This window comes from Protopterus annectens, chromosome 8.part0 (genome assembly GCF_019279795.1).
Source record: "Protopterus annectens isolate FY-2018-M chromosome 8.part0, PAN1.0, whole genome shotgun sequence".
In the NCBI taxonomy this organism is placed as follows: domain Eukaryota; kingdom Metazoa; phylum Chordata; order Ceratodontiformes; family Protopteridae; genus Protopterus; species Protopterus annectens.
The window spans coordinates 1,420,860,809-1,420,881,064 of NC_056741.1; the positions used below are offsets into that span (position 1 = coordinate 1,420,860,809).

The 20,256-nt window shown below is 37.8% G+C and overlaps 1 protein-coding gene across 1 annotated transcript in view; it reads right to left on the reverse strand.

Annotated features, from left to right (window-relative positions):
* Positions 1–20,256, reverse strand: part of LOC122808494 — a 666,541-nt gene that overhangs the window by 486,392 nt on the left and 159,893 nt on the right. The window contains exons 12-13 of the mRNA XM_044079450.1: positions 18,328–18,472; positions 2,137–2,321 (exon numbers count right to left, since the gene is read on the reverse strand). Coding sequence (XP_043935385.1) covers positions 2,137–2,321; positions 18,328–18,472 — 330 coding nt within the window. The remainder of the gene's footprint in view (positions 1–2,136; positions 2,322–18,327; positions 18,473–20,256) is intronic.

A 20,256-nucleotide genomic window follows, 5' to 3' on the forward strand; every position in this document is an offset into this window, starting at 1 on the left:
ATTGCACATTCGAACCTTTTTCCGTTCGGCGTTTGCAAACTTTTCAGACTACCTTTTGGAAATGTTCTGTTCACCCTTGTGCAATACGTACATTTAAAGGTAAACCTATATATATGTATATATATATATATATATATATATATATATATATATATATATATATATATGGGTGTACTTCTAAATTTTGAACTTGCAAAAAATTTACTTTTTTATGGTTGAGACCATAACATTGAAGTTTTAAAACTTCGAAATTTAAATAAAAAATAAAAATAAAAAAAAAAAAATGTTTATTTTACATGTTTGCACTGGGGAAAGCCCCCCTGCACCCCTTACAGCACTTGCTAATTAAATATACTCCGAGATCACACTACAGTGATAATAATGGTAAATATACCATTGTGCGCTGTACAGCAATCTTCATTTAAACAGTTTGAAGTTTCATATTTTCGATCTTATCATCTCGACCATAAGAAAGCTGATGTTTTGCAAGTCTGAAATTTGGAAGTAGACCCATATACACGCACGCGCATATATATATATATATATATATATATATATATATATATATATATATATATATATATGTGTGTATGGGTTGATATCGCTTACGCGAACTGCAGGATATCGAACAAGTGATGTGCAAACTCACGGCTCCTAAGGGGCAGGAAATCGAATGACAAGCGGTTGAATGAAGTTAGTCAAGAGTTAAGAGGTTATTTGGAAAAGTGACGTACAGAGACTATGGAGGGAGGTCACACTTCAGTGAGGAACAGGGAAGTAGCCCATTTCCTCACTGTAGTACGATTTCAGAGTTGGTATATTTAAGTAGGGGGTGTGGGAGGCAGAGCTACCCACATGGGGGGGTGCAGGGGGCATAGCACCCCTGTAAAATAGTAGAGGTGAGCTTATTGCCATGTCTGGAAGAGGGGAATGTCGACAATATGGAATGCACTTTATCATGCAAACTATTCTTGATGTTTTAGGTTTAGATGTTATTTTTCGCTCAAATGCACGTTTGATGTTAGTGCATTCCATCTCATCATAATACACCTATATATATATATATATATATATATATATATATATATATATATATATATATATATATATATGGTTTATTATTACAATGCAGAATGAAACTTTGGTGAACATGGGAATGTCAAATATTAGTTGGCCGATTCCCATATTGCCAACCTTCAATTCTGCAAGTCTCCTGTTCAGTGAATGCCACTGTGCATTCACTCATACTTGGGCGATGTTACGTATTGAGATCATGGGACAGTGTGGAGTAGGAGATTTATCCTTTTTCGCACTGTAGTGCGATCTTGGAGTTGGAATATAGAAGTGGCAGGGTGTGTGGGGGGTGCAGGCTTTCTCCCCTGCAAAAACATTACTGTCAGCACTGTGCAGTATGGATCTGGTATGTACGTACTGCTGCAAGGGGGACGATGGACTTCAGAAGTCACTTCATTTAGACTTCGCCTCATTTAGATTATCAGTATGCCAACCTAATTAATATTCCGCATATCGAACATGTGAACTACATTTCTGAACAGTTTATATTCTAGTGTTCAATGTTTTGATAGTAAACCTGCACATACATACACACACATATATATATATATATATATATATATATATATATATATATATATATATATATATATATATATATTGGTAAGTGACACCCTAATCTCATGTGCAAAGATGGGGACATTTTTTTTCATTTACAAAGATAACTTGTTACTCATGGACAAAGTATTTTAAATGATTCGCAGAGATAAGACAGTGATCAGATTATATCTGTGATGCATCTTCTTCAAAGTACAAAGTTTGCTTTGCTCTGCAGACATGCAGAATGCAAAGCAAACATCACAAACTCCTAAAGCCAGTGCCTCCTTTTTTTGGAATTCAAGGCAAAACTCTTATCTCTTGATAATTCATTACACTCATTGAAGATATTTTAAAGGGTGATTTTCATGGTACATACATGTCAGTTAAACTAATCACATGTTGCTCAAAGGTGCAGACCATCTTTCTTTTGTTTATCATGAGCACTTATTATTTATACAATACAAAATGACAGAAACCTTTTGGTGTGTTATTCATTTAGTTCTTACTAAAGTTAATCCTTACTTGATGATGCTTTTGTTTGGCCGCTTTTATCGCACCAGAAGGTTTGCTTTTTTTCAGTTCCATCAGTTGTTTCTGAAGATGGTCATAAGTTGAACATGTCTTGCCAATGAACTGCAACATCTTCTTTAGGACTTCCTGCAGCACTGCTATGTATCTAAGGCTCTGCTCTCTTTCCTCATTGTCACCTGAAAGAAATTTAAATGTGCAGAATTAATAGCAACCAAAATAATAAAAATGATGGTGATGATAATAATAATAGTAATAATAATAATAATAATAATAATAATAATCATAAATATTTTGTAAGACAGAGGAGACAAATTTAGAATTATCAGCTATAAGGCATATTGTCCCTCCCTAATTTTATATTGCTGAGGGGTCATCAAGCCAACTCACCTATTAATTCTAGACCCTTTACTGGAAGCACCATGTCATTTGCTCATTTGTAAACAGAAAAGGCAAAGGCATTTTTAACAGGAATACATACTTTCGCAGTGAACATCTAAGAGAGACTTACATAGTCACAGGTCATTACTTTGTACCAAAATGTATTTTTTTATTTTAAATATTTGTTGTGGTAAATAAATGTTCTGATGTACCAGTATTCAAATGGCATATTAGTCTAGGTTTAGTGACTTATTTATGCAAATCTTTCATGGCTGACTTTTAACTTTGATTGTATTTCATCCATAGAGATAAGTTTAAAAATTTCTTAACCATGCAGATCTCAGTACCATATGAATAATGTCATATAGCTTGCAGAAGTATTGACTGCAAACTTAGGCAAATTAATTTTGGTACATGAGAAAAAAGGGTGAGTGTCTTTATTTATTTATTTATTTATTTTTGGTTGACCAGAATAATCTGGCTGGGTATAAATCCCTTTTGCAGAAGAGGTCTGGGGAGAAAAATTCCACAAATGGTTTATAAGGAATACAATTTTCAAAATTAGACAAAAAAAAAATTCTGATTTGCAACTAAATAAGAAAACTGCAGTTAAGCAGCAAAATGTACAATTCACGTATCCCAAATTTCTTGATGTAGACAAATAATAGGATTTGTATAATTTTTGCATTTTCAGTGCTAAATAAAACAATTTAGATAATAGATCTAACTTATGATTTTTCATCTTCATCTGAGATATTAATTTGGATAACTGTTTCTGTGCCTATAAACTTTATTGAAATCTTATATATTTAAACTGTATGTCATGACACTAAAACACACAAAAGTTACTAGTGTGAACTCACTAAATTGAGTGTGAATTTTTACTAAAAGGCCTTTGGGAAAAGGAAGATTCATCCATTAGCAAACTGGAATAACAAACAAATATGTATGTACTGATATATTGTTAGGAATGCCATTCTTTATTTTCCAAGTTATTAATATGGCCATACAAATACTTGCCACTTCCAGGAAAAAAAAGTATATTGTTTGAAGGACAGTTTTGCTCAGAAACAGTTAAATCATGCTAGATCTATAGGCAATTTATGAAGCTGATTTTTATAGATGGCATGTTAAAACCTTAAGGCAATGTTGGAGATGACAAGTTTATGGACATTTCCAAAAGGGTTCACTACATTCTAATAGAAGTTCAATGAATAGGGCACTCCAGTAAAATGCATTGTAGCATTTACCTCAGTTTAGATTTCCTACAGATATACAAATACCTTTCTTATCATGAGGGGGAAAGTATTTGTTCTACATCTCTGCGTAGTAGGCATGAAAGGAATTATTGTTAATTATCCAAAAAAGCATTGAACAGTTGACTAACAACACAAAAAAGGAAACTAGAACATAAACAATTTTCAAAGTAGGCTAAGACAACTGTGAAATAAAAGCAATTTATTCAAATCAGTAAGCACTTTCACAGTTCATCCGCTTCTTCAGACCATATGAATTAAACACACAAAACCAATGATATTTAAAGAAACAAAAAACAATCAAATTGCACAGATTCAGAAAGAACCAATAAAAAAGAACTAATGAAATAGAGGTCTGCTTTTAAGAACTATATATAGTCATTTAGGCCTAAAATCAATAATCCATCGTAATTCAGTATATTCAGTCTTGTTACTTATGTTACCCTCCCTAATGTTATTCTTGACAAACTCAGAACCATAAACTTAAATACATGTTCACCCTTATCTAATACATGCTTAACCAATGCCTTAGTTGACTTTTGATTCCTAATGTCATTACAATGCTCTAAAACTCTCTCTCTCTCTCTAAGTGTACAATTTGTCTTCCCTATATAGAAGCCTGTACATTTCCTATACTGTGCTAAATAAACTAGATTATTTGATTTAAGTCTGCATAAAAGTTGAAATAAATATACTTCCCTGACCTAGGTTGTTCAATATATAATGTGTTCTATATGGAGCTACAAGCTTTACAAGAATAACATGGGAAGGTACGTAGTTGCTCTGATCTAAGCCTGTCCTCACAAGTCAGTTGTTTATAGCACAGGTGTTGTTTCAGGGTCCTATTATTCTTAAAGATAAATTTGGGTGTTGAGCCTAATGTGTTTCTAAGGTCATGATTTGCCAGTTTCCCTTTTTTACATCACAAACTAAATTTATATCACTAGAATATGTTAGAGAAATCCTAGGTATAGTATTCTGATCAATGATCTCAGTATGCTGAACTGCAGTACTCATATCTGAAAAGCAGGGTTTGGCTACGGATTGCCTAGTGCAATTCATAGCTTCAATGGTAGTATTAATCTCAGATAGAGAATAACCCGTCTCTAAGAAATCCTGTCTAAGAGAATCTAAAGCTTTATCTAGCATCTCTTTACTGTCATGTAGCCTCATCACTGTAATAACTTGACCATTCAGTACATTTCTAGGCACATGTTGGGGATGTACATTGGTCTTATACAATAAATTATTTTTCTTACAAGACTTCTTATAAATACTGGTATTCAGCTGTCCCAACATACCTTTATGTACAGTGACATCAAAAAAGTTAATGTTATGATATGTATATTGCATGCTAAATCTAAGAAAAGTGGTAGTATTATGGAGAAAGGTAACACATTCCATTAACTGTTGATGCATGCCTTCCCATATAAGGAATACATCATCCACAAAACTTTTATAATAATGAACATGTGTACTGAACAATATCATCAACAAATCCCTTCTTAAACTTCCAATGGGCTAACACTGTATTAGCATCTGCGTTTGCACAGGCCGTACCCATAGCAACTCCAGTCTTCTGAAAATAGTAATTACCATCAAAAGTAAAAACATTATTTTCCAGAATAAGCTCTAGCAGTGAGCAAATCAGCATTACTTTATTTCTCAAAAATCAGTGTGTGTTGTTAAAAATGAGTGAACACTCTCTATGCCTAACTCATTTGGTATCACAGTGAACAAAGACTGAATATCCAGCATAACTAGGACCATTTTGTGGCTAATGCAAACTCCCCTTGACTAAGCCTATAAATCACTAAAAAAATGCTTAGTGTCTCTGAGAACAATACCAGTAGTATCTAATACAGGTCTTAATTGCTCCTCTAGGCATATTGAAAGAGGCTTAGTTAGTCACACATGACCAGATACTATTGGTCACATTGGTGGATCAGTGGCATTCTTATGTGCCTTAGGCAGACCATAAATAATAGGAACAACAGGAAATTCAACTATAAAATAATTAAACAACTTTAAATTAATAAGATTGGTGATATGCAAATCAAATAAATAAAATTTCACTCTTTCAATAACTCCGTTAACCTGAAATTTACAAAGATGTACATATGTATTAATGTTCTTGCCCATGGCCACTATCCCTCCAACTTTATCTGCTGGGTGTATTTCCAAATACGAGGATTTTTTCCCATTGGAACAAAACTTCATGCTCTTCAGCTGTTAAAGTGAAGAAAGAAACTCTATGTCTCTCAGTCAGAGCATTTCTAATATCTTCCTCACTGTGAAAGCTGCCAGTCTAGCTAGATAGAAATTTGTAAATAATTATGTGTCATTGTAAATATTAATATGATCACAGGCTTGTGTTACAAATGTAAGAAAACTGTTATGTGCTGAGCTTCAAAAATGTAACCACAGTGCACCCTGCTGGAAGAAGGCTGATAAGTAAAGAATTTTATGACTGTGTGTAATCTCAAGCTAGGAGACAGGATGTCTGCAGCTGGGAATTCTTTATATTGTCTTAAGACAGAGATAATTACTAGGTTACACATGTAAAGTATCTTTTATTGCTGTGACTTCCTGGCAGCTGCAGATCACAAAGAAATGTTAAATTTTAAGTTCTGTGAGCCGGGGAAACTTAAGCAGAAATGACAAGAATGATGTAATCTGAAATGACTCAGCAGTAATGTATATTATCAATTGAAGAACTATCTCTAGAGAAAGAGATTGCATTTGTATTTGTCTTCAGACCTGTTAACTCACTAGCACTGTGCCTTGCTTTGTAAGTTATTTAGAACAGTGATTTTTCTTACAGATAGATAGAAATACAGTAATATTAGTATAGATGTTTTCTATATTTATGTGAGACTATCCTACAATGTTGTTTTAAAGTATTTCCTGTGATTTCTGAACTTTCTAGTGTCACTGTGTTGAATTAATGAGTATTGTCTTGTGTTTTTATTATTTATTATTAAATATTTTTAAACCTTTTAACTGTGGTTGTTTTGTGTAGAGATATTTACGCTCTTATGGTATTTGCATGTATTTGGTGATACAGTATAATCCACTCCCAAAAAGCCTTGAAGTTTCAGTCATACTTACTATTTTGATAATAGTAACATTGCACAGTAGAATTGGACACCCTTTGGTAAGGGCCTTTATAGTAGCTGATAAGGGTGGTTGGTGGCATGTGGTACTACCATATAGTCTGGGCAGAAGAGGGCATAGCTGAAGAACCTGTGCCAGCCTTTACCAGGAGTGTCTGTGTGTGTTTGCATATAAATCAAATATCAAAGTGGGTGTCTGTGTCAGCTACTTGCGCAGGGACACAAAGCACTATTTGGACAGAGAGGGTGATGGAGATTTTGGCTTGAGTACTCGGCTTTGATCTGAACCTTATAGTTGTGCCAGTGAGGAGTCTTATTGGGGATCTGTAGAGAAAGGGAGTAAACAGCCTTAGACTGATGGTGACTTCTGTGTGCTCTTAAGGGAAATTGTACTTCACTGTGTGTGTACTTGTTATCCTCCCAACGTGGAGGCCTCTCACTGGTGCTAGTGGCAAGGTTTGAGGCTCCTTGATTACTGGCCCAGTGCACGGGCATCACATATTAATTGTTTCGCAGTGGTGGGATATCCACATCAGATATTAATTGGCTTGTAGTGGCGAGGATAGTGAATTTCTGTAGCTTGGGCACAGTGATCACTGAAGGTGTTTTTGTTCACTAAATCAGCCATACAGTGAACTTTCAGAGTTCAGATCACAATTGTTTTATTTCTTTTGTTAGCTTAGTTAGTCAGGGAGAGCAGGCAAGCATGCCAGCAGAGGAGTACGGCAAGCTGACAAGGAGCCAGTTGGCTGAGATGTGCCAGGCTAAAGGACTGGTGCATGGAAATCTGACTAAAGCAGACATGATTGCAGCTTTAGTCACAGCTGTATCAGAGAACAGCAACTAGGAGGATGATCAGACTGACAATGGAGATGTACAACACTCAGAGAATGGACAGCTCAACCTTTCTACAGAGGACTTAAGAATCTGTCTGGAGCTACAGAGACTTGAGTTGGAGGCTAAGCATTTGGAAATAGAAGCAGCAGAGAGACTGAGGCATCTAGAGAGTGAGGAAAATGAGAAACTACAACATCTGCTGGCTGAGGAGAATGATAAACTGCTACACCTGGAAGCTGAGGAGAATGAGAGACAGAGGTAACATGAAAAGGAGATGCTGACTCTTCACCAGAGTCATGGAGGTAATGGGGAAGGGAGTAACTGAACCCTAGAAGCAACAAAGGTCAGTAAATTTTTCCACAGTTTACAGAGGGGGATAATTTTGATAGTTTCATTCATATGTTTGAGAGGGTATGTAAACAGTATGATGTTAACCAAAGGCTCTGGGTATGGTTTCTGACCCCCTTACTCCAGGGTAAAGCTGTAAATGTTATGTCCAAGCTATATGACATTAGCTTTTTAAACTATAATGTTGTAAAGAACTGTTTGCTAGAATTTTTAAGCTAACACATGAAGCTTATATGAAAAGATTTTGTGAGCATAGACGCAAGGCAAATGAAAGTGTGTGAGAATATGTTGCTGAACTGAGCACTTGTTTTCATAGGTGGATGAGCGATGTCAGGTCCCCACTTCTGAAGGGCTGGCAGACCTTTTGGTGAGGGAACAAGCTCTTAGCACTTTGCCTGAGGACATGTGGGTCTGGTTAGCTGATAGACAATGCCTTACTGTAGATGAGTTGGGGAAGAAAGGAGACCTATACCTAGCAAGCAGGTTATACCTGCACAGGAAAGGGACACCCATTGTTACTCATGCGTCTAAGGAAACCCATGGTGAGCAGCCCAGACTGCCCCACCAGAATCTGCCTGTAGCAAGGGAAGCCACTAGTCCAGGTACATGTCCAGGACCTAGGGTTAAATGTTTTGAATGCAGCCAGTAGGGCCATGTGGCATTTAGATGTCCATGAAGGTAAGGTGGGGAATAAAAGGTGGGAGAGCCAGTAAGTGGGAATGACAAAATGCCAATAGTAGGTTGTCTTGAGACAACAGGGGTACCGCACTACCATCCTGCCGATGTCCTGATAGGGAAGGATTTTGATAAGGCAGTATCATGTGTTAATGCAGTTACACGCAGTCAGGCTTGGAGACAAGCATGTGGGTCTGGTAGCCTAGGGGAGACCCAGTCAGACCGCACACTTGCAGCCAGGACTGCTGAGGTGAGGTAGCTACTTCAGGGAGGCAGCTACCCTGTAGCAGTGAGAATGAAGGTGAGCCACAGCTGCTTGTAGGTACTGATGTTCCCTTGGACAGAGTGACTGCAAGGGCAGAGGTGTGTAGTAGTACTCAGGCTGACGTTGAGGCACCACTGTCAGGGGATGCCAGACTTCCTGTGAAGGGGAGCTGGGAAAGATTACAAAGAGAGAGCTGAGACAGGCTCAGCTCTCAGATCCTACATTACAAGGCCTGAGGCAGGTAGACTGGGAGGCACCTGATTCTCAAGGTAAGGAGGAATTTGTATACTGGGATAAATGGTTACTGTATAGTGAGTGGACCCCTGACTGAGAGCTAGAGGATGAGAGAATACAGCAGTCAGTACTGTCTAGAGCCTACCATCTGGCACTTCTAGCCATAGTCCATGATATTCCCTTTGTAGGTCAGATGGGCATAAAACATACAAAGAGACGTATTATACAGAACTTCTATTGGCCTGGAATTTCCAGAGATGTAACAAGGTATTGCAGGACGTGTGAGCAGTGCCAAAAGGTAGGCAAGGCAGGAGACAAGGTGAGAGATCCTTTGATGCTTTTGCCTGTGATTGCAGAGCCATTTCAGAGAGTAGCTATGGGTACTGTGGGGCCTCTGAGTACTTCAAGCTCCACAGGGAAAAAATATATCCTAGTGGTAGTGGATTATGCACAAGATACTCTGAGGCAGTGGCTTTGTCCTCCATTGAGGCAGAAAAGGAGGCAAATGCTTTAATAGAGATTTTCAGCAGGGTACTGACTGACCGAGGTGCCAATTTCATGTCAGACCTGCTGGCTTGTCTGTGAAAGTACTGTGGGGTGAAGCACCTAAAGATCAGCCCCTACCATCCCCAGACTTATGGACGTGTTGAAAGGTTAAACTCTATACTCAAGTCCATGCTACGGGCATTTGCAGACTAGTTTAAGAGGGAGTTGGACAAATATTTGCCCCATCTGTTTGCTTACAGAGAGGTTCCCCAGGAATCCACAGGTTTTTCTCTCTTTGAGTTGTTGCATGAGCATAGGATGAGTGGGCCTCTAGACTTAATTCAAGATGAGTGGGAGGGTGAGTGTGAATCTCACCAGGAGTCTGTTGTGGTATATGTCCTAAACCTCAGGACAAGGCTCAGGGAATCCATGGGCTTGGCCCAGGAGAACCTGGCAGAAGCCCAACAGCAGAAAAAAGTCTGGTATGACAGGAATGCATGAGCTAGAGAGTATGCTGTAGGGCAGCAGGTAATGGCTGTCATTCCTACCAGACAAAACAATTTGCAGGCAGCCTGTGAGGGACCTTGCAAGTTGGCACAGAAGGTCAGTGATGTTACCTACATGGTGGAACTGCTAGGCAGGAGGCAGGAGCACAAATTGTACCATGTTAACATGATGAAACCTTACCATGATAGGGTGGCCCCTGTGTTGAGTATTTGCAGTGAATTGCAGGAAGAGTCTGAGGGAGATCTGGTGACTGATCTCCTCAGTGAGACTCGGACTGACACCTCAGTGGAAGGGGTAGCAATTTCCCAGCAGCTATTTCTTACCCAGGCTTGTGAAATCAGAGTAGTATTGCACAAGTTTGGGGACATGTTCACTGAGAAACCAGGTTGCACCCACCTGGTGCAGCACAAGGTGGATACTTGACCCCAAAGGCCTATTAGGCAGGCCCCTAATAGGGTGTCTGAGAGAGTAAAACAGACTTTGAAGGAGGAGATATAGGAAATGTTGGCACTAGGGGTAATTCATGAGTCCAACAGTCCCTGGGTTTCTCCAGTGGTGGTGGTACCAAAGAAGGATGGCAGCACCAGGTTTTGTGTGGACTACAGGAAATTAAATAGTCAAACAGAGTCAGATGCTTACCCCATGCCTAGAACAGATGAAGCCCTAGAGCAGCTGGGTGGGGCTAAGTATCTTACCACCATTGATCTTACCTTGACTCCCAGTGCTAGAAAGAGGTCAACCTTTGTGACTCTTTTGGCTTGTATGAGTTCACAAAAATGCCCTTTGGGATGAAAAATGCTCCAGTGACTTTCCAGAGGCTGGTAGATCATATCCTAGCAGGAGCAGGAAATTTTGCCCTTGCTTACCTAGATGATATTGCCATCTACAGACATTGCTGGCAAGAGTACCCTCCATATGTCAGAGAGGTGCTGGGCAGACTATAGAGGGGAGGGATGACCATTAAGTCCAGGAAATGTCATGTGGTATGGCAAAGGTATCCTACCTAGGACATAGAGTGGGGAGTGGTAAGATCAGGCCAGAACTTGCCAAAGTGTAAGCCATTCAGGCATGGCCTGTACCTGTTACCAAATAAAAACAGGTGAGGGCATTCTTAGGGACAGCAAGGTGCTACAGAAAGTTCATCCCCAGTTATATTACCATACCTGCTCCCCTCACAGCCCTGACAAGAAAAAAATGGCCAGATAAGGTAGTATAGACCCCAGCATGTGAGCAGGCATTACAGAAGTTTAAAGAAGCTTTGGGACGACCCCTTGTGTTAGTCAGTCCAGATTATAGCAAAGAATTTGTTGTGCAGGTGGATGCTTCAAACCATTGGGTGGGAGCTGTACTTAGCCAGATTTCTTCAGAGGAAGAAAAGCATCCAGTGGTTTATCTCAGTTGTAGGCTCCAACCCAGGGAGGAATGCAATGCAGCTGTAGAAAAGGAATGTCTAGCCGTAGTGTGGGCACTGCAGAAACTTCATCCTTATCTGTATGGAAGGAAATTCACTTTATTTACAGAGCACAATCCCCTAACATGCTTACATTGAGACAGCCAGAAAAATGCTAAGGTGGAGCCTAGGGTGGTAAGCATACGATATGTCAGTGCAGCACCGCAGTGGGGTTAGCAATGCCAATGCAGATGGGCTCTCAAGACAGGGAATGGGGTAAGGTATATTCAGATAGACTCAACTCTCTCAAGCAACGTTCCTCAAGGGACCCTTAAAAAGCTAGCTTGAGTTCTCTGGGGAGACAAGAAATGTGAAGGATGCCAGCTAAGCTAAATAGAATTTTGTAAATAATTCTATGTCACTATTAATATCAATATGATCCACAGGGTTGTGTTACAAATGTAAGAAAACTGTGTTATGTGCTGAGCTTCAAAAATGTAACTACAGTGCACCCTGCTAGAAGAAAGCTGATAAGTAAAGAATTTTATGACTGTGTGTGATCTCAAGCAAAGAAACAGGATGCCTCCAGCTGGAAATTCTTTCAATTGTCTTAAAACAAAGATAATTACCCGGTTACGCACGTAAAGTGATTTTTATTGCTGTGACTTCCTGGCAGCTGCAGATCACAAAGAAATGTTAAATTTTAAGATCTGTGAGCATGGGAAACTTAAGCAGAAGTGACAAGAATGATGTAATCTGAAATGACTCAGCAGTAATGTGTATTATCAATTTAAGAACTATCTCAAGTGAAAGAGATTGCATTTTGCATTTGTCTTCAGACCTGCTAACAACTCACCTGCACTTTTCCTTGCTCTGTAAGTTATTTAGAACAGTGATGTCTCTTGCAGATAGAAATACAGTAAGATTAATGTAGATGTTTTATATATTTATGTGAGACAATCCTATAACGTTGTTTTAAAGTATTTCCTGTGCTTTCTGAACTCTCTAGTGTCACAGTCTTGAATTAATGAGTATTGGCTTGTGTTTTTATTATTTTTTATTAAATATTTGTAAAGATTTTAACTGTGGCTGTATTGTGTAGAGATAGTTAAGCTCTTAGAGTACTTACATGTATTTGGTTTTACTGTATAAGCCACTCCTAAATAGCCTTCAAGTCTCAGTCACACTTACTATTTGAATAATAGTAACATTGCACAGTAGAATTGGACACCCTTTGATAAGGGCATTTATAGTAGCTGATAAGGGTGGATGGTGGCAGGTGGTACTATTGTATAGTCTGGGCAGAAAGGGGCATAGTTGGAGAACCTGTGCCAGCCTTTCCCAGAAGTGTCTGTGTGTGTTTGCATATAAATCAAATCTCAAAGTGAGTGTGTGTCAGCTACTTGGGCAGGGACATGAAGCACTGTTTGGACAGAGAGGGTGCTGGAGGTTTTGACTTGACCACTCAGCTGAGATCTAAACCCTATAGCTGTGCTAGTGGGGAGTCTTATTGGGATCTGGAGAGAAAGGGAGAAACCAGCCCCAGACTGACAGCAATCTCTGTGTGCTCTTAAGGGAAATTGTACTTCACTGTGTATGTACTTGTTATCCTCCCAGTGTGGATGCCGCTCACTGGTGCTAGTGGTGAGGATTGAGGTTCCTTGATTACTGGGCCAGTGCATGGGCGTCACACTCACATATATTTATAAAAGCCTCTAATGTGGGATCTAATGTCGGTGAAAATGTACTTGTTTTTTTTAAAAACAGTCATAAGCAACAACATTGTTAAACAGTAATTTTAGCATTACTAGTGCATTAGCCAAGCATGTATTAGAGAAAGGTGCTGAGCATGTATTTAAGTTCCTGGTTCTGAGTTTGTCTAAGAATAACATTGGAGGATGACATAAGTAACACAACTGTATATACTGAATTACGATGTATCATTGATTTTAAGGCTTATTCTGCCCCTGTCCTAAATGACTATATCTCTTTAAAGCCAGTTCTAAAAAGCAAACCTCTATTTCATTAGTTTTTTATTGGTTCTTTTTGGATCTGTGTAATTTGATTGTCTATGTTTCTTTAGATATCATTGGTTTTGTGTGTTTAATTCATATGGTCTGAAGAAGCGTGTGAACCATGAAAACGCTTACTGAGTTTAATTGCTTTTATTTCACTGTTGTCTTAGCCTACTTTGGACATTGTTTCTGTTCTGATTGTTAATTCTTTGGATTAGGATCTTTCCATTAACAATCATCTCATTAATATGGTTTGTTGGCAGATTACAAACTTCTTCAGATATCTTATAAGCACTAATTTCTGTCTTCATATAGACTAAGGAAACTCAAGCAGCTCTCAGTCTCAAAAGTAGTACAGTCTTATACTTCTAAAATGTCCAAATTTTCACAGAATGCCCAGATTTTTGCCTCACATTTTTGGTTTGTTTCTTGTAAAATTGCTATTTTCTGGCAAATCACTGGCAAATAACTGAGGACTGAAATCAGAAAATAATGAAAGACATTTGAGTTTCAGACTTCATACCCTTCAGAAAATTCATGCTAATGAAAAACCTGTTATTTTATCAATATTCCTAGTTTGTAATCGCAAAATTAAAAAAAAAATGTCCCTCTTTGGGGCCTTTGTCCCCCATTTTTTATGGCTTTTTGCGTATTTCTTGCTCTAAGAGGTTGAGAGGTATGCACAGTCCTTATCTACGCAAAGAACAGCAAGACTGGGGAATATTTCATTGCTTTCTTTTATCTGATGTTAGAATATACTTCCCCAAAAGGAAAAAAGGAATCCTGTTAGTGACAAAAAAATGATAGAGTATACACAACAATGACTAAATAAGTTACTGTCAGTATGGCTGAGAATTAGAAAGGAGAAAACATCATGAAATATCAAACACATTTGTGATTTAATTTCAGTAATTACATTATGATCAAAAGCTTTTAAGCAGGAATGATATAAAGATTGGTAAACCAATCCCATAATGCTGAGCTAATGAAATTTTGGAAGGATTTCAAATAGTTATTCAGACTGGAAGAAGACTGATAATATGTACATGCGGGAGCATGTTTTTTGCACCAACTGGCCTCAGCATGAAATTAACTAACAGTGGGCAAATGATTTTCTATGAAAAAAATTTATAGTTTCCAAATACATGTGAATGTCCAGGATATTGAGGAAGTCTTTGTCAGCAAGCGCCAAACTAACACTCCGGGTGAAGTTGGGTCAGAGAGGTAGATTGGATTTGGAAGATTACTGATGGGATATTCAAACAGGCAGAGAGATTTGTTAGTTTGGAAATTTGCAACATGGTGGGAAGCATTTTTATGGTCTTCTATAACAAGTGATTTGCCCGCTGTTCATATTTGTACACTTTTGCTGGTTCATGTGTGGCATGCAAATCCATCTGCATGCTATAGGTTAATACAGACACAGAATACTGAAAGGCTAAGATATTTGATTTTTGTATTTTATAATTTGCATCCTAGCAGTTATTAAACTGGAAAGTTGTTGTCAGTGAAATTGTATATTACACTCAAGCTTTGAGGTTCAGGTTTATTAAGGTATTTTTATGACAAAGTGCTTGCATAGTCAAAATCAGTCCAAAAAAGAATAGATGTACAGCCAATATTATTCCAAAGGGAATAATATAGCTTTAAAAAGGCAAGAAGCACAATTTAAGTATGAGTAAAGAGAAAGAAAATTAATACATCTGAAAATGAAATAACTAATTAAAATAAAGAGATAAATATAAAGTAATTTCTTAGAATCACTTAAGGAACCAGCAACTGCAAAGTATTTAAATGAATATCTCAACAAGAGATGACAAAGTGTTATAAAAATGGAAGAGGACACTATTGATAACAGCACAGTGAAGTGATAAAAAAGAGGTTGCCAGATAAACAAATCTAATAAAAAAATAGCTGTGGGATTCAGAAATATCACTTACATGGCCATGCAGTGGCTATTTAACACCAACAGAGTTCTGTAATGCAGCCTGCAAGTAATTATCAATATAATAGAAGGCAGTTAGAAAGACTGTGATTAAATAGTTAATGAATCTGTTGGTGAAAACTGAACAGACCATGTAAAGAGCAGCATACCACAATGATGGTCATGTTACCTGTGGATCACAGAAGTGTGTATCCAGCATGCCTATAATTATGTGCATGCACAGGTGCAAAGTTATGTTACTACAAGAACTGCTGAGAGCCAAAATAAAGGTTTCCTAGCAAGGCCCCAACCAATTTATTCATATTATGAGGAAGAAATGAGTATATAGGACAGTCAGAAATGCGAAAAATCAAGCAGTATAATACACAGAAGGAAAAGGGTGAGGAAACAGGAGTAGATTTATTTTTGTTATGATGGGAAGAGTAGGAAGCAAGTGAGGTGAATGTGTACTTAAAAAATAGGGTATAGATGTGGTAGCAGGGGGCAAAGAACAAAGAACTCAGACAAAGGACAAAAGTGGAGGTACTGTTAAAAAAGTGAGGATACAAAAGAAAAGGAAAGATAAGGACAGCAACTGATGAGATGGGGATTGGACTACAATCTGGGGAGGGAAGTGAAACACAAGGAACAGGAACATCATGATGGGGGACAGGATGTTGTGATGGTTCCCTTTCCTAACTGCCAGAGGTTATTTCCTCAGTGACTGTCCTTCTACCTGGGCTTATCCTCTGTTGGCATACTGGGAAGAGCTAGCCTATGGTGCAGCCCTGGCTACCTGGAGAATGTTCTTGTGCAACTGGCAATCTAAATGTTAAGCTGCTGGTCCACTACCTTCATCTCAGGCAAGGTAACATACTGTGACTTACCTGTGGTTTTTCCAGAGGGTCTGACAACTACTCCCCAGGGACAGACCATCAAAGGCCACGACAGAATCCTCTAGGTCACCCTTCACAGGATGATCTTCATGACCCTGTGAAGAGGCAGCCATGGGAGCTGATGGAGAAATCATAAGGGATGGCAGGGTTGGTCAACTATGAAGTCACTGCTTCCACACAAAAAGAACACATGGTGCAGAAAACATGTCCTACACAGACCATCTCAAAGCCTTATCTGTGTACTCAGTCTATTATGGACTACTGAGGGGAGATATATGCCTGGCCTTCAAAGCAGCTTCATGTGGGCTTTTTCAAGCCAAAAAGCACTCATAAAACAGAGCTAATTTATACACACACTAATCACAACAATTATTACATCATATCCTGCTACATTGTTATTCTTAAAGTATCAGCACATCTCGATATTTAAAAAACACAACCTCTTACCCAACATCTGTATCAACATGTACACCATGAAAGGTTCATATTTAAGGAATCAGTTTATAAAACTAATACTGATAAAACTAATAAGACAGTTTACAAAAACTATACTAAAAGTCATTCTCTTCAAACATTAAATTAGCTCTGTTTCATGATTGCTTTTTGTCTTGAAAAAGCCCAGATGGGTGAAAGCGCTTGCCACTATCTGCAATAAACACTTAGATTTTAGTCTTTATGTAGACTTGGTTTTTTGGCTTCCTGTCTTATTGAAACTCATTCGTTCATGCATGTTATTTGATGCTGATGTACTTTATCTTTGCTGATACAGCTGAACAGTCTTGGCCTGCTCCTCAGCATTTTGACTTGGTGCTTAGTGTTTTACTTTTGCGACAGGAGCGTTTGCTTCCTGGTCATCACCTTTGTTTGTTGTACTTATGATTTGTAGCTGATTATTAGATAGAAATACCTATACAAAATCACATAAATAGTTTGGAGTAGAAAAAGTTATTTCTTTTGCATCAGCTGAAGAACATATGTAAGTTTCAGTATATTTTGCAGAGACGATAGAAGTTAAGACATATTTTATAATGGACAAAAACTGTAAAGTAGTAAAGACCTATAAATAACTGGACACATAGATTATAGCATAATCTATAAGGACAATGACATTTCTTCCCTGTGTGGTGATGTTATGCCTAGTAGTTCATCACTTATACCAGACTGTTTAAAATAGCTTATTAATACGTTTTAAGTTTCGTTTCAACAATGATATGCTAAATATAAAATTTCTTTTGCCCGATGGTTATAATTTAAGCTCCTTAAGTATTGTATTGCTTAAGCTATTTGTAATTTTATGAATATTAATTTTAGTATAACTGGATTTTCTTTTCCTTCAGTCTGCTGTGACACTGTTCCTACCTGCAGGACTGGGTGGTTATGTTGGTTTCCTCTCTATACATTGTTTTTATGAATATAGAATTTCTTCTTCCCAGTCATTTATTTTCCATTTACATATTTTGAGAAAATGACGTAAACATCATTTAAAGAGTGAGTAGCCGAAAATGACTAAAGTATATCCCTTAAAATCCATTCAGTTTTGCATGCGTCAGAGTAATAACATTTGATTACACATCCCACTCTAACAAACATAACTTAGCATGCAAAGTCTGTATACATTTTTAAATTTATATTACAGACACAATGAAATATGGACAAATGAATGGGTCATATAACACAGCAGAATCTAGTAACTATGGAGGAATAATAGACACCAATGTTTTAAATAATACACTCCTACTATTTATACATTTTTGAGCAGCAGTTTCATATCATGTTAATTTTCATTACAATGTATGGCATTTTAGATTAACCTGTCTTACCAGAACATATGTGTAAGCTGTAATCAAGTAATTACCTTTAGTTATCATCTGCCTTATTTCATTTGGCATCAGCAGGTCTGGGTCATTAATTCTTCTTCTTCGGTGGTCTTCACAGTACAAACATTCTTGTAAGGCATTGCAAGCCATTTCCAAAGATGATAATTTTTTTAGATGCTGGTCCTGTTTAGGAAACATTTTAAAACGCCCACTTGTAAAATTAAGAGGAATGATCAAAACTAACAAGTTATTTGTGAAGTTATTTAGTTTGCAGGTAAGTGAAGTGGAGTACAAGTGTCCCTTTTCTGGCACAAGCCTGTCACTATTACAAGCAAAGTTATAGTAATAATAAAAATATCACAGTTTTCTTGTTATAATGAAGCAAATCTACTAGTTAAAAGACAAAAATAGTGGGAAACAGGTCATTAACAATATTAAAAATGATGGACTGTTAGCAAAGGGGTCTCTGTGGCCTAGAGGAGTGGATCCTGGAGTACACAGCAAACCTGACAGCAGTTAGCAATACATACAATACCATTGCCATCTAAAAAAGGAGATGGATGACAAGGGGATACCTGCTAGCTTCTCTCATGGAAGGGTTAGGAGAACAAGCCCCATTTCATCTGTAATCTCCAGCAAAGTCTAGATGTGCAAGTGATATAATTTGAAGGGGAAGTGACTGAACTGTTCTGATATATAACTCTGAAATTCCACTCATGTTCAGAGTTATCAAACTAATAAGTATCTGCCCTCAAAGGGGGGGGGGGGCTATGGCTATGGAAGTACCAACTGTCGCAAAATGAGAATTTTTTTTGCTACACTATTGAACAATCAACCCTTTAGGAACTTGTACACGTGATGGAGACCAGCAGGAGTAGCATAATAATAAAACAAATTTCCCCTCACAGTATAAATACTACCTCAGGTCTTCTCTGGAAAGAGGTCATTAGCCTGGGAGGACAAACCCAGCTAACAATGTAGAAATAAAAAAAAAATAATAAGAACCTTCCCTGATGGCTGCCTTTATGACAGTTACATTGTGATTAGCTCTCATCTGCTTAGAGAATGAATGGGCAGAGTTGTGATAATCAGCCAGATGGGACAGAGCAGGCACGGGGGGGGGGGGGTGCAAAATCAATTAAAAATATATATTAATAAGAGACACACTATAAAGTAACAGATACCCCAAACAGAGTATTCTGTGCACCTACTCATCACAGTTATCTATTTAGCAATGTAGTCCACAATTTTGGACAGTTAATTTATTCCCTATAAGTATAAGGGAATGAAAAAAGGGATAGTACAAGTAGTTATTACTATTATTATTATTTTTATTATAATTTTACAACTGAATTCAAACAAACACACTGACATAAAAATGTTGTCTATAAAGAAATATGGGATTTTGGCTATGTCTAAAAATGTTTGTTACTTCCACAAGGAGATGGATGTGGATATAGAAGCATACACTCCCTCTGCTTACTGTATGAATTCTAACTTTAGAAAAAATAACCAAGGACAACTACTGGGATATGCAAGTAATGCACTGCTCGGCAAACTGTCACTGCATTTGAAATGCTGTACTAAGCACTGCAGTTGTGGTCGTAGGGAATAAAAAGAATGAGCTCTTCAGGGACACTGTGACAACACTTGTGACAACAAAAGAAGAATCAGGTAATTTTGTAGACCATTGTGTAAGGCTTGCAGAATGGTCCCCAACTAAAATTTCAGCACTCAAAAATGCTGAGTGCTGACAATCTGGAAAATAGACAGAAAACACAAAAGAGTGAATTTCAGAATTAAGCTTATACGTACCAAGTGTGAGATTACCATACCTCTGACAGAAGGGAATATCCCAAGATATAGCATCTTGGACTTATGTCTTTTCTTTCAGCAATTCAGTTTCTGTGTTTCGGGATTTGATCTACAGGTCCAACATTTCAAATGGTTACCTTGCAGAACCGCTG